The 14038-nt window shown below is 49.5% G+C and overlaps 5 protein-coding genes across 5 annotated transcripts; 4 read left to right on the top strand and 1 right to left on the bottom strand.

Annotated features, from left to right (window-relative positions):
* Positions 1-144: 144 nt before the first annotated feature.
* Positions 145-3677, top strand: HO133_004768 (uncharacterized protein; the record flags this gene model as incomplete). Its single annotated transcript, XM_037295682.1, has 4 exons — positions 145-578; positions 611-1958; positions 2095-2362; positions 2413-3677. The coding sequence occupies 4 exons, from the start codon at positions 145-147 to the stop codon at positions 3675-3677; spliced, it is 3315 nt and encodes a 1104-aa protein (XP_037157683.1).
* An 868-nt stretch (positions 3678-4545) lies between these two features.
* On the top strand, positions 4546-5160 carry HO133_004767 (uncharacterized protein; the record flags this gene model as incomplete). Its single annotated transcript, XM_037295681.1, has 2 exons — positions 4546-4715; positions 4776-5160. 2 exons carry the CDS (start codon positions 4546-4548, stop codon positions 5158-5160), a joined length of 555 nt encoding a protein of 184 aa, XP_037157682.1.
* Positions 5161-7149: 1989 nt separating this feature from the next.
* HO133_004766 (uncharacterized protein) lies at positions 7150-8901 on the top strand (the record flags this gene model as incomplete). Its single annotated transcript, XM_037295680.1, has 2 exons — positions 7150-7610; positions 7665-8901. 2 exons carry the CDS (start codon positions 7150-7152, stop codon positions 8899-8901), a joined length of 1698 nt encoding a protein of 565 aa, XP_037157681.1.
* A 762-nt stretch (positions 8902-9663) lies between these two features.
* Positions 9664-10240, top strand: HO133_004765 (uncharacterized protein; the record flags this gene model as incomplete). Its single annotated transcript, XM_037295679.1, has 2 exons — positions 9664-9825; positions 9857-10240. 2 exons carry the CDS (start codon positions 9664-9666, stop codon positions 10238-10240), a joined length of 546 nt encoding a protein of 181 aa, XP_037157680.1.
* A 793-nt stretch (positions 10241-11033) lies between these two features.
* Positions 11034-12156, bottom strand: HO133_004764 (uncharacterized protein; the record flags this gene model as incomplete). The annotated part of the gene is made up of 2 exons (XM_037295678.1): positions 11034-11465; positions 11524-12156. The coding sequence occupies 2 exons, from the start codon at positions 12154-12156 to the stop codon at positions 11034-11036; spliced, it is 1065 nt and encodes a 354-aa protein (XP_037157679.1).
* Between the last annotated feature and the right edge of the window lie 1882 nt (positions 12157-14038).

The raw sequence follows: 14038 nt of genomic DNA, 5'->3' as shown, positions 1-14038 counted from the left end.
GTCTTTACCGGGAGCCTCCTAGAAGTAAGCCAACGACACATTTCTATGGACTCAACCTCAACGGCTGGCGACCTTGCCTCTGACTAGCTTCAGAGAGTCCCCAGCGCTGCGTCCCTGAACCCCGCTGAGCCCCGTTCACAAGCAATGGAAGTTCATTCTCACCCGGTACAGCATGGAGTGAACGAGGAGAATGTACAGACTCGTGACTCCGCTAATCAGGAACTGCTTCCGGACTCTCCTGAGGCTACGAATGCGGGTGCACAAGCAGGTACTAAGGAGAATGCACACTCACCTCCCAACGACGTCCAAGACGATGTCAGCATTTCGAGTGAACACCTTATGGATGCAAGGGTGTTGCAACCAGTTGATTTCAAAAAACCTGAGCACTACCCACACTTCTTTGAAGCTTGCAAAGAAAAGGGACCCAAGTACGCCCGAGTGGCAGCACTTTACACGGAGACCCTCGAAAATCGCGTTGGCGTGCTAGAAAAAGAGTTACTAGAATTACATTATGAGGTCGGTTCCAAGGAGAGACCCTATGAGAAAAGGCAAGTCATGCACAACATTGTGATCCCTAGGTGTCCTTTGTTCTAATTTCGCTGTCACGTAGCAATGGCGATAAAGCAACTCTCGACTCACCGTGTGCCGACCCGTTGCCTCTGAAAGTCATGCAATTAAGCTTGAACTATTGGAAGAATGGTCGGCAATATACGAAATGGGACAAAGCTTCTATTTTCTTGGCTACTACTACGGAAACGTCCTCTTCTCAGCTTGAATTTACTCACTCCAGCACTCACAGCCAAGGAACGAGTCATCGACTTACCGACAAAAGGATGAATTACGACAAGAAAGGCGACGTAGCGGACACTCAACGTTCAGGGCTCTCGGATATCGCAAGGCTCACATTCAGATCTCCGTGGCCATTGATATTGATAGAGCTATTGAGCGGCGAACATATTCGCCCATCCGAAACGTGGATCTACCCTTTTAAGCACATCATTGCTTACGAGAAACAAATCCGAAAATGTGTGGAACTACTGAACGAAATTAACGTAGATGATGTTGAGGCACAGACCTTGCCTCATAATCTGAACAAGATTGTTAGTGAGGTAGTCAGAATTTTGGGTCCGAAGAGAGACGACGTCGAATATTCGGATGACTACGTCTCCAATGTCTTGCAGAAAAGTAACGCTCTCAACAATCATTATCTGAAGGTAGAACAAAGCTCGCCAAAAGACAAGGAAGAGGAGCTCGAAGACAATTCTGAAGCGGAATCCGGTATGTCCAGCGTGTCTCCAGTTGATGACACGAATACCCAGATCTCGGAGCGATCAAATCTGTCACCAGACGCGAAACCGATCCCAGAGGAAGTTCCCTATGTGTGCACATGCCTTAGAGATGCCAGAGACCACCTGGAGCTGCTTGTCAACACGATCGATTCGCGTTTGGGGTCACTGCTGACACTGCGTAAGGCCATTCGTGACCGAGCAATCTCAAATCTTAGATTTGAGCACCTCTGGCATCTTTTTCAGCCGGGCGACCTCGTGGTGACTTCTAGGCAGCCTCACCAAGCCTACCGTGTTATTCACGTCAGTGGGGGTCGGCCATTATTGACGACTACTGACATTGCACGTGGAGATAAAGATGCTGAAACAAGACGAACTGGACCTTCCGCTGAAATCTTCCGCCGGCAGTCCCAGGTATCGCTTTTCAACATCGACTGTGTCAGATTTGATTTCGATGGCGAGAAGTTTGGTCCTGTACAGGAGACTATTAGTATACTCGAGTATGAGGGAGATAGGATGATCACGAAACTCGATGTGTATCCCATGAGCTACGCAGAAAAGGAGGAAGAACTTGCAAAGACACTACTCGATCGAGGTCGACGCTTTGCTGAATACCGTGAATTTAAGCACAAAAGATACGAAGGGTTGAGCCTCGGTGAGCCGGAGGAAGAGGTAAGCGAAAATCGTGAGCTATTCATGTTAGAATAGAATGCTGATGGTCGCTTCCTGAGCGAAGATAGAAAGTGAGGTAATCATTGATTTCACGCAATCATTCAGGCAACCCGACTATGCATCTCACAAACCCCAGATAGGACTTAAAGGAGCGACGAGAGCCGACGAAAGGGAGGTGTACGAGGATCGTTGCGCATCAGACGAAGACCAGTGCCTGAAAGTGGATCACAACAGTCTTGTTGATGACACAAAATTTGACAAGCTGCAAATGGATAGATTCCTCAACGTCGAGTCACATGGAATGTTCCTTGAATCCCGTGGTGTTTCTCAGGTCTTGAGCGAAGACCAAATGATTCTTTTGCCGTATCGTGTACAAGGCTTCTCTTTGCGAAGCCGCAAATGGGGTTCGTCAAATTTCACCAATGTGGACTCATGATGCTAATGATTACTCCAGTCCCACTGAACATCGACCTTCTTCAAGACATCAAGGAAAATGATGCTTTTGAGGGCCAGAATGCGGGTTTCGATGATTTGGTCATACCAAATGAGTATAAAAGGATAGTGAAAGCTTTGGTCAAAAGTCATGCGCTCGGCTCACGGCCCGTTGAGCACGGGGTTACACATAGACAGCAAATCGATCTAGTCCGTGGAAAAGGCAAAGGCTTGATTATGCTACTCCATGGCGTCCCTGGAGTCGGAAAGACATCGACGGCGGAAAGTGTGGCATCTTACACTGGAAGACCATTGTTTCCTATCACATGCGGCGATATTGGACAGACTGCTTATGACGTAGAGAAAAACCTTGAGGGTATATTCCTTCTAGCCCGCAGGTGGGGATGCGTGCTCTTACTGGACGAAGCGGATGTTTTTCTCGCGAAGCGAGAACGGGGCGGGGACAACATTGATCGGAACGCCCTCGTTTCCGTCTTCCTGCGCACTCTCGAGTACTACTCCGGCATACTGTTCCTGACTACCAACCGAATCGGCTCTTTCGACGAAGCCTTTAAGAGTCGCATACATATCTCCTTGTACTATGCCCCACTCGACGAAAGCCAGACGTTTGAAGTCTGGGCAATGAATCTGAACCGGCTGAGCAAGTCAAATCGCGATATTTACGTCGACAGATCTGAGATTGAAGCTTTCGCCAGAAGCCACTGGAAAGATGGCAAGCGATGGAATGGCCGTCAGATTCGCAATGCTTTCCAGACAGCCGTTGCACTGGCGGAGTACGAATTCCAAGAAAAATGTCAAAAATGCGAAAAGACAGGCGACAAGCCACCATTCAGGCCGGCGCTTGAAGACCGGCACTTTCAGGCGGTGGCTAAAACGAGCGCAGAATTCGACGACTACCTCCAGAGCGTCATGGGTGGCCAGACTCATGAACAAAAGGCGCAGATCTCTGAGATGCGAAGCGATACATACAACCCTGAGCGGGGCACAGACACCCTGTCGGGCAAGAAGCATGGCTATCAGCGAGCGGTGAGGCCCAGTCGCTCGAGCGAGCAAGCCCCTAGCCGCGACAGCGACGCTTTCACAAAGCAAACGGTGACTCCGCCGGTCACCCCCCAGCTTTCGAATACTATATCCGTAGGAGAGAGTGCGGCGCTGGACGAAGAGGAAGAATATAGGCAGTATAAAGCTGAGCTGGAAAAGAAAAAACAGACGGAGAAAATGGAGCGGTTCAGGAAAATGCATGAGATGGAACAAAAGGGTAAATAGGCCCTGTGCCGAGGAGACTCTGGGATAATCATTGGGCATTTGTGCTTGGGCATTTGTTTGGTTGCATAAGACTTCTGGTAATACTTACATCGACTCTGTAACATCTTTTCATGACACAACCGTTGGATCTAAAACTCTGCTATTGCAATCGGACATTTGTGTTTCGTTACATTCAAAGGCTCCCTGACAGAATCCGATTTCCAATTGAAGAGATCACATCCTACTAGATACTCCCTGGCTAAACCGTCCCTACGTCTTGATGACCGGACGTCTCGGTTCGACACCACCCACCGCTCAAGAGTGCAATATCTTCCGACAATGCATTCTACCTGCAGTGTGTCCATGTGCGCTCAAACATATCAGTCTCAGTCGTTTGCACAGTGCGCTGGAGTAATTTCGCTCCCCCAGATATTGGTTTTGTCTTGCTACGCGCCACAAGGCGGCGGTAGAGATGAAGAAGGCACTCAAATAACCCGCCAAGCTCAATTTGGCAGAGCACAGAGTAAGTGAGTGCCAACAAAACTGACAGTCGAAACAGTAGTCCGCAAACGCTCTAAGTTCCAGGACTATCGACGTTAATGGGGCGCTTTCAAGAATCTCATTTTTCTGGGTAAGTTTGATCACGGATGACACATTTACACGGGTTGATCAGTAAAATCTGATGTGAAACCAAGAGAATCTCAACTTCTCACACTGTCACATTCTTCTTTGGCAGCTTGGCCTGAGCATTGAGATGGAAGCGCAAGGATTCGGAAGTGGGTGCGAGTGCCAGTTGCGATGCGCGAGAACAGAGAGGCGCTGGCTAGGCGAACAACCATGAAATACAGCCGTCCATCTTTCAAGTCGGACATCATCCTCAAAAGAAAAAATGCGGACTGCATACTGCCTCATGCGTCTACTCCAGTCCCTGGGAGCCTCTCTCGCGGCAACGGTTCCCGCGACATCACTGTTGACCCTGTACAACGGTGCAAACATTAACCTGACGCTCCCTCCCAACTCTGCGCTTCTCTCCAACCCAAGTCTTCCCAGTGAACTCGTGTAAGCCCACTATCTTGCCCAAAGCAAATAGGCGCCTGCCACTGACCCACCCCCTTCCAGCGTCCCCGCCCCAGCAGCACCCTACTACATAGAGGAAGGCCGCGCCTTCCTCAAATTCTACGACTACGGCGCCGCTCTCCCGCCCGCGCCCGCGCAGGAACTCCTGCGGACGGCCTTGGATGCCATCACGCACGGGCACGGAGTCGACTCCTACAGGAAAGTAGGTCGGGAGGTTATATATTCGCAAACACTGGACGCGGGAGCGGGGGTTTTGTGGTTGTCGGTGGAGCCGGAGGCGAATATGACGTGGGGGGAGTTTGAAACTGCGGTGATGGGGGCCGGGAGGTTCTTGAGACGTTGGGATAATGTGGAGTTTGCCGTTGATGTGGAGATGAGGATGGAGGCGGGGGGCAAGGTGGGGACGGTGTATCTGAGTCGGTATTGAGGTGGGTGCGGTGTGAGAGGATGCAGGATGGAGCATGGCGTGAAAGTTGATAGATTACCTCTGAAAGTAGAGGCGGGGAAGATTTTTTTGTTCTTGACCGGACGGACAATCGTTATACGAACGGTACGACCCAAACCTCGAGCCAAGGCTATTAGCGTATGCAGAAAACGTTGGAATACTTGGCACTGAGAAAATCACACACACACCACCAAAAGTAGTACTGAATAGATGAATCTTCTCCCATATCGCATTCTATCACCTTCCTTATTATATTTAAAGCTCCTATATATCTCGCTTAGTCGATCCTTAGTATTTTATCTTAATATTTCGAAATATCTCTTAATCGACGTAATTAGAGATTCTCTCTAGAGATAAAATATCTCGCTAATATAAATATATAGATAATTAAGTATCTAAAAGTAATAAAGAATTCTATATCTACTATATATCGTATTATTATATAATTAGAGATTTCTAATACTTTAGTTAGAGGCTTTAAGATAGACTTAAAGATATTTAAGTCTTAATAGCGATAGATAAAGATCTTAATAACTCTAAGATAGTAGTAATAATAGTTTAGTCTTTAAAATCTATCTAAATATCGCACTCATTAAGAGCTCTATTTAACTTTCTTATATTCGTCTTAAAGATATAGCCTCTTATAGCACTATACTTAAAATACTCTCTCGAAAAACGATTATATTAACTTCTTCTTATAATATATCGTAAGATATTCTAACGATAGCATTAGATCTTTAATATAGAAGTAATAAATAAATAATTCTAGACTAAATAGGCGAAGGTAAGCCCCTTCTATCGATCGTTACGAGGGGTATTTCGAAATAATAGAAATTGGCTAAGCGAGATATACAGAAGCTTTAAATATAATAAGGAAGGTGGTAGAATGCGATATGGGAGAAGATTCATCTATTCAGTACTACTTTTGGTGGTGTGTGTGTGATTTTCTCAGTGCCAAGTATTCCAACGTTTTCTGCACACGCTAATATGTCTTGGCGCTGTCCTCTGTATCGGGCGAATTACTAATTCATACCCCAAAAGTATGGATCCTTACCGAATCATACCCCTAATTACTGAATCATACCCCTACACCAAATTTCACCCAAATATGGGGTATGATTCGGTAATTTGCCATTGCTTGGGGTATGATTTGATGAGGATCTTAAATGATAGCTTTCTGATATAAGAGGGTTTAATGAAGTTAATGGTAGCGGTAGGCTTACTGAGCGTTTGATAGTAGTCGTCGACTTGATTATTGATGACGGTGGTATTTACGCTGCGCAACGGGGCGGGGTTCGGGGCGGGGTTTGACCCCCGAAGCTTACCTCGCTCCGTTGCGCAGCGTAGTAGAAATTATTCTTTCGGGGGCCCTACGGGGCCTACGGGACCCGAATAGGGGTGTCTGCAGCGTGAAGTGCGGACACCCCCGGGCTCGAAATTTCGCCCACTCGGCTTTCGTCTGATGTTTTTAGGCTGATAGAATTCTCATCAAATGCGGTCGGAGAAACTCCCTTATTTCTATGATCGAATAAGCCAGATCGCGGATTATCTCCTTCGTAGTTTGAGGCCACTTTAACAACTTACCAAATAAATCATACCCCAAGCAATGGCAAATTACCGAATCATACCCCATATTTGGGTGTGATTTGGTGTAGGGGTATGATTCGGTAATTAGGGGTATGATTCGGTAAGGATTCGTACTTTCGGGGTATGATTCGGTAATTTGCCCCCTCTGTATCTATCAAGCAAGGCTACACCACACAACTTCCATTCCTCTGCTCCCTAAGGCAGACAAATGGCAACCTATTTTCGGAAGGAGAAATGTTCCTCCTCGTCGACGTCTGCGCCTAGAAGCCGCTTTGCAATAAAAAAGACCCTTTAAACCGCCGTAGTTGAGACAGAAACACCAGACGTGTCGCTCCCGTGACAGCTGGTATCATCACCGACCAGCGCTGGCTTGCTTACATTGTCATGGGCGATCCGGCAAGTGCCATGGCGGCATTGGGTCTTGCCGCCAACATCGGGCAAATGATCGAATACAGCATTCGCATAGTCACGAAAAGCAAAGAGCTTCGTAAAAGTCTCGACGGGAGCCTTCCCGAGAATCGTCACAAGCAAGTAGTTACCGAAAGCCTTCTCAGCGCCAGCTGCACCCTTTCCGCCTTCATCGAAAGTTGTAAGGCTGCGGATAAAGCTTTGAGTCCAGAGGATGAGCATCTGCGGGATATCTCCAGCGCGTGCGGTGCCATTGCGAGCGATCTTTTGGATGAGCTGGAACGCTTGAGATTGATGTCTGGTACTAAGCATGTCAAATGGAATAGTTTCAGGCAAGCGCTCAAAACTGTCTGGGGGAAGGCTAAGTTGGATCTTTTGGCTCATACTTTGGAAATGTATCGTAATGAGTTGAAGACTATTCTACAGATCTCGATTCTGTAAGTACGAGATCGATCATCCTTTCTTTAGTAGAGCTGATCTATGAATGCTAGAAAACGACTAGACGTATCCGACGGTCGGCTGATAGGCCTCGATGAAACCTCGCAGAGCATATTGAAAGAAACCCAAGCGAGTCGGAAACTGTCAGAAGATAATTTCATGGTACTGCTAGAGAGCTTTCGTCGTCTTCATGTCTCATCTTCAGGCGCTAATTACAGTCCTGTGAGCCGCCAAGTCGAAGGCGTCGGAGGATACGATCTGAGATCCCCCTTGGATCATATCACAACGTTCGACTATGACCATACCGGCAAACTTGACCACCTCGTTCTATACAGACCAGGGCATGGTGCCATCTTCATCGTCAGAAACAATAACAACAACTTCACTCCAGTCTATGCGCAAGCGGATGGCGGATCAGGAATTGGGGGCTATGATCTCCAGGATTCGAGGGATCGGATATTTGCCTTCGACTATAGCCACAGCGGCAAACTCGACCACTTGGCCCTTTACCGTCCTGGAACGGGTACAATGTGGATCCTCGAGAACAAATCCGGCGTCTTCAATGCGGTATATGCTCAAGGAAGTCCAGGCGCCGGAATTGGCGGCTACGACCTCGCGTCCTCTGCAGATCGGGCCTTCGCATTTGACTACACCCACAGCGGCAAACTCGACCACCTGGTTCTTTATCGCCCTGGAACGGGTACAATGTGGATTCTCGAGAACAAATGCGGCGTCTTCACTGCGGTATATGCTCAAGGAAGTCCAGGCGCTGGAATTGGTGGCTACGACCTCGGGTCCCCAGCCGACCGAGCCTTCGCCTTCGATTGCAGTTCCAGCGGCAAACCAGATCACATTGTCTTATACCGGCCCGGTACGGGCACCATTTGGATCTTGCAGAATCGACGAGGGGATTTCTCCCCAGTCTACCACACAGGGGACCCCGGTAGCGGGATCGGTGGCTACTTCATCAAGTCGCCTGATGACAAAGCCTTCGCATTCGATTTCAACGGCAGTGGCATGGCTGATCACCTAGCCTTCTATCGCCCAGGGGCTGGAACATTCTGGATACTGGAAAACATTCAAGGGGTTTTCAGGTTTGTGTTTGCTGAAGGAAATCCTGGTACCGAGGGGGATTCTGGGGGCGGGATCGGAGGTTATGATTTGCTTTCGTCTGCTGATCGGGCGTTCGGATTTGATTATACGGGAAGCGGGAGAGCGAACCGTATGGCTCTCTATCGGCCAGGTACCGGGACGTTTTGGGTTTTGCAACGTGATATAAATAATACATGAGGATCGTCTCTCCCTCAGATTTGCGCACGTGAGACGAAGACACTACTAGGTCACAGGCCGGCCGAACCGGACGCAGTCGCCACAATTGTTGTGTGCGTGTTACTCAGCACTAAATCGTTAGTGGTCCTGCTTGATTTTGACGATACAAATCAGATGATCTTTTGGACAATTTTGCTTGGGCATCAAGATGTAGGGAGACGGACCGTCTTCCACAACGTGCTGACAAGCTACTCACTCATTAGACGAACAGGCCATAGACGTTTAGACTAATAGACATCCTAGGCACCCACGCGACTGTACGACTACGCATACTTTTCTGCTTTTCTCCGAGCCTCTGAAGCCTCAAAACGGCGGATCAGATGCCCCGTCTCACTTGCACGTAATTTGTCGAGCCCTGGAATGTGACCCCAAAATCGCTGCCGCATCTCATGTTCGTCGAGCTCGTAAGGTCATTGGACTGTAAGCTCGGCGTCAATCGCCGGCGAATGCTCCTGTGGATATCCAGCCTCAGTACCATACATGGCTAGAAGTATGGGCTCACAGTCGAAACCATCTGCTAAATGACAAAATCGGGGAAAATAAGGAGGCTTGAGAGGAGCAAGAGTGCACAGATTTGAGGCGTGGCAGCCATTCTACGGCCCCTTGATACAATGGCAAGCGAACAGTGAAAAGCCAGACCGCAGAGGCTGTTCTGCACATGCTACCGATGTGCATTTTCGCAATACGGGTCGAGGGTAGATGTATGTGTTGCAAGAATACAGCATGGAAGCAAAATTGTTGCTAGAATCTAACATACATAGTTCTACACCCTCTGACCGCTGGGGCGGTCCGCTCCTGGAAGATGGTCTCCGGGATGCCCGCCAGGACCTCAGCTCTGGGCGGCAGACTGCACTCATACGTCCGAGCGTATACCATGAGCACTGTGTATGCGGCGGCAGTGATGTAGTGAGGGCAGTGTATGAAAGGGAGTGAAAATCGGGACGATGATACAATTCGGCAAGCTGGAACGGCCGTTGCGGACGACGAGTCGGGGTTTGATCGTACGAGAACACTGGTTGGAACTGGGGACCTTATTTGGTGTCTGAATCAGGAGAGAAGAGTCTTTTCAAGTCGGGAGGGTATTGTGGATAACTGGAAATGGGCACCACATCAAGATCTCGAGGAGATCCCTTTCAACACCACGACGCGATTGTTTCTACCCTCACGGTCTCTCAACGATGGCACAGGCCTTGAGAACGTTGAAGAGACCTTTGAGCAACGTATCGAGAGTGTCGTGCGAGAAATGGATCTGATTTCAACACAACGGACGTGCGCGTCTGAGAAAAATCCCCGTGGATAAGCCCGCGCAGAAATGCGTGTATAAAGCGGGCTCGACAGAGATGGATCAATCTACGAAGCAGACTGTAAACAGTACGCCATTTGTAAAAAGAGAACATATGCCAGGATTCGAGGTCATTTCCAACCCTGCGAAGCCAACCCCACGAAGCCAACGCCGTTCAATCCCTTCTTTTACAACCATTTTACACCCAGACCTGGGTACATGGTGGCTTTGAGGAAAATGAAGTGGATCTATCTTCGACACCAGATCCGTCGACGCTGGTCATTGGGGTTGCGAAACGGGCACAGCGCATTCTTTATTCGGTTCGATATCGGAAGACATTTTCCAGAACGAGGAAGGGTTTGTTATACGCATCAATTACAATTCCGCGGCCTTGATGCCTTCAGATACAGCATGATTGCTGCGGCTTCACCGCAAGTGGAAGTACAAGGGTGGCTGGCGCTCGTGGGTGTAAGTTGATCTACCAAGCGATGCTGGGAGAAGCTACGAGCCCTTCCAAGACAGGAACCAGAGACCGCTTCGTAGTGACTCTGCAAAGTGGTGACAAGTGAGGTATTTTCTCAAGGCGTTCCACGGTGCGGTCGAGCTGGCTCCAATGCAAAACAAGAGCTTTGGACTGGGAAGTGTGCAAGCTGCGGCTAGTGAGGTTCTCGCTGGCAGCACCACAGAGTAGAAGGCAGTGATCAGTTCTCAGGAGCGGAGTGCTGGCTCTGCGTGGGTTCGGAAAACTATATTGAAGCTTCCAACGCCGGGTCTCGGGGAAATGAAGGATTCTCCTGGTCTAGATACCTCTTTATAGCGTGTCGACTTTCAAGATATACAAGCCTTCTCTTTCTATCCTGCTCCCTGAGCCCTTCCTAGCTTCTTCCAAAACCATTCCCAAGTCCTGTGTTGAGTCGATGTATTTCCCACTCATATATTTTGCATCCGGATCCGCCGCCAGCGCCACAAATGTATTCGCAGGCAATTGCACCGTATCAGTCATACTGGGTACGAAGTCCTCCATGAATCTCTTTACCCCCTCCACCTTCTCATGAGCCTCCGAATTCAGCGCCCCTTCGCCCAACGATGTATCTCTACTCATACAAGGGTGCACAGCGTAGGAGTAGATGCCATGGGGCCGAAATTCAAGGTCCATGATATGAGTAGATCGAACGAGGGCTGCCTTGGCGGCACTGTAGGCTGAGAAGTAGGGGAGGGAGATAGTTGCCAGAACGGAGACGACCTGTGTGCTCGTCAGCTTACATCGACCCGGCATCTCCAACCAATGAAAAAGATCTCACGTTAATAATGACCCCACGCTTTCTTTGAATCATACTCGGTACCACCGCGTGAATGAAGTTCAACGCCCCCCTCACATTCACCTCCACAACCTCCATCGCGGCCCCCATCCCATGCTCATGCTCCACGTCGCTGATCCTCGAGATCCCCGCATTGTTGACCAACACATCCACGGGCCCGAGCTCCCCCTGCACCTCCCCCACCACCCTCCCCGGCGCGTCCGCGTCGGCGACGTCCGCCGCGATCGCAATGGCGCGCGGGTGGCCCTTCTGTGAGATCTCGTGGACGAGGGAGAGGGTGTCGGAGTGGGTGCGGGAGACGCAGGCCACGTTCGCGCCGGCGGCGGCGAAGGCGAGGGCGGAGGCTCGGCCGATGCCTCGACCGGCGCCCGTGAGGAGGATGACCTTGCCGTTGAGGGATCCGGTGAACTTGGAGGGGGAGATGTAGGGGTAGGTGTCATGGTGAGTGGCGATGATGGATCGAGGGTCTCGGTAGAGGTTCGACATGTTGGCCATTTTGACGGGCGAAGTTCCCAAATGCTGCGGTGACGACTGTTGAGGTGTGCCCGGGACCTGTAACGGCGCTGCTGTATGTGTACTAGGTTGTAGAGGCCATGTCCTCTTGCGATGCCCCATGTTGCGCCCCGCACAATGTTGGAAGTTACATCATATGGGTCAGAGGCGTTGTCTTTGAGTTTAAACTGTCTTCATTGTGTGGGGCCTCCTAGTTCACCGAAAATTAGCAGACGTTGTTGGCGATACAGAGCGAGCTGTCAGAATGAATGAGAGACCTCAGGCGCCAAAAGGTTTCTGTTAAGACCATGCGGTGCTATCGTCTCCACTTTGGGATCTGGTACCACTTTGACTACCACGCTTTCGTGCACCTCTCTTTGAAAGGGCTCTGTGAGCTCAATCTAAAATATGGGCAGATCTTCAGGTCGAGCGGTTCGTACCACTAAAGATCCTCCGCCAACATTAGACCAGCCTATGCCCTGGGTATATGTCCTGGGTATACAATGTGAATACTGACTAGATTACTATATGGATACTGACTAAATACTTTCTTAAGCCTAAGATGCCAGACGCCCCAGTGCTCCTCGCAAGATACACCCATGCCTTCGATTTCGAGTCCACGTTAAACAACTTTGCGCCCGCTTCAGATAAGCAATCCTGGTGGACTGCATCTGGCGAGAGGACTCTCCTTTGAACATCAACAGCACAACCAGTCCAAATGACCCCAAAACGAAAAAGGCAGACATCCCGAGGGTCCATTGTATCCAAACAGCAGTGACCCGTGGAGTGATGAAATAGCTCCTTGTCGTTCCGAATGAGAGTCGGTAGAAGTTCATGACAATACCAGCTTCGGCTGGATAATGAGTGAAGCATTCGATGTAGTAAGTGACGATAATAGCACGCTGGCGAAAGCCCCAGAGCCAACAGGAAACGAAGCTAGTGCTGAAACAATGGGAGAGTGGTGATTGAAAAGAAATGCGCCAAAGAGGCCGAGCCCGATGGGGATGCACATTGCGGGGATCCAAAGGTTGTGAAGACGGTGTTCTGGTTTCCAAATACCACCACGTCGTCTGAAAATCCACATTGGTACACGGTCATTTAGTAGATGGCCGTAGATCTGGGCGCTGTAGAGAGCGAGCCAGCTGGTGAAGGAGACAAGGTGTACAATGTCAGCTGGACTGGTTTAAACCCTTACCTTTCGGCCAATGCTTACAGTATGCGTTCTGTTTTAGGATAAGCCAAACATGTTGAGCGGCTCTTCGAATTAAACGTTTTGGAGGATTTGCAGCATGACAGTGAAGCCAAAACTAATCACGGCGTACAGCCCAATGATCAGGGCTGCCGGTGTGATACCGTTAATGAGTGGCAAAGCAATGATCCAGCCCTGACTGAATTGTCAGCTCAAGTTGTGGTCTTTCAATCTTGCGACTTACGGTCTCGGCCAGCGTTGTACGCGGACCAATTTTGATGCAAGGGAAGAAGGATGCTATTCTAGTGGGCAAGAATGACTTCGGCTGGGCAGGGTAGAGGCTGTTTTCCTGACGGTCGGATCCAGTCTCTTCTTGAAAAGGAAGATCATAATCAGAGTGAGACCGCAGAGCCCAACCGTCCAGCAAAACATGATGTCCTAGCCCACCGCTGCCCAAGAGAATGGACCCAACGTCGGAGTGGCAACAAAACTCAGAAGGAAAATGATATGGAAGATCCGGCTCTTCCCCGCTCGTGAACGTAGAAAATATCGAACATGATGCGAGTTCCTAAGATAGGAAGAATGGCGCCACACAGTACCGAGAATAATATAGACAGGAGGAAGGGAAAGAACTGAGTCGACTTGGTCATACACGCTCCCCAAACGTTAAAGACAAGAACGCCAAAGACGCTCCAGAATATTACAGAACTTGGACCGCATCCAGAAGCCATAGGTGCGGAAATGATAGGTCCTACGGCTTCGCCGGCAGTATCTGCAGAACCTTGTTTGGCGGGAGAGTGAGCGTTGCATCATCTA

This window comes from Letharia lupina, assembly GCF_014066315.1.
Source record: "Letharia lupina isolate WasteWater1 chromosome Unknown contig_2, whole genome shotgun sequence".
Lineage (NCBI taxonomy): Eukaryota > Fungi > Ascomycota > Lecanoromycetes > Lecanorales > Parmeliaceae > Letharia > Letharia lupina.
Note: the sequence above shows the minus strand (reverse complement) of the source record. Positions and strands in the feature narration are given on the sequence as shown.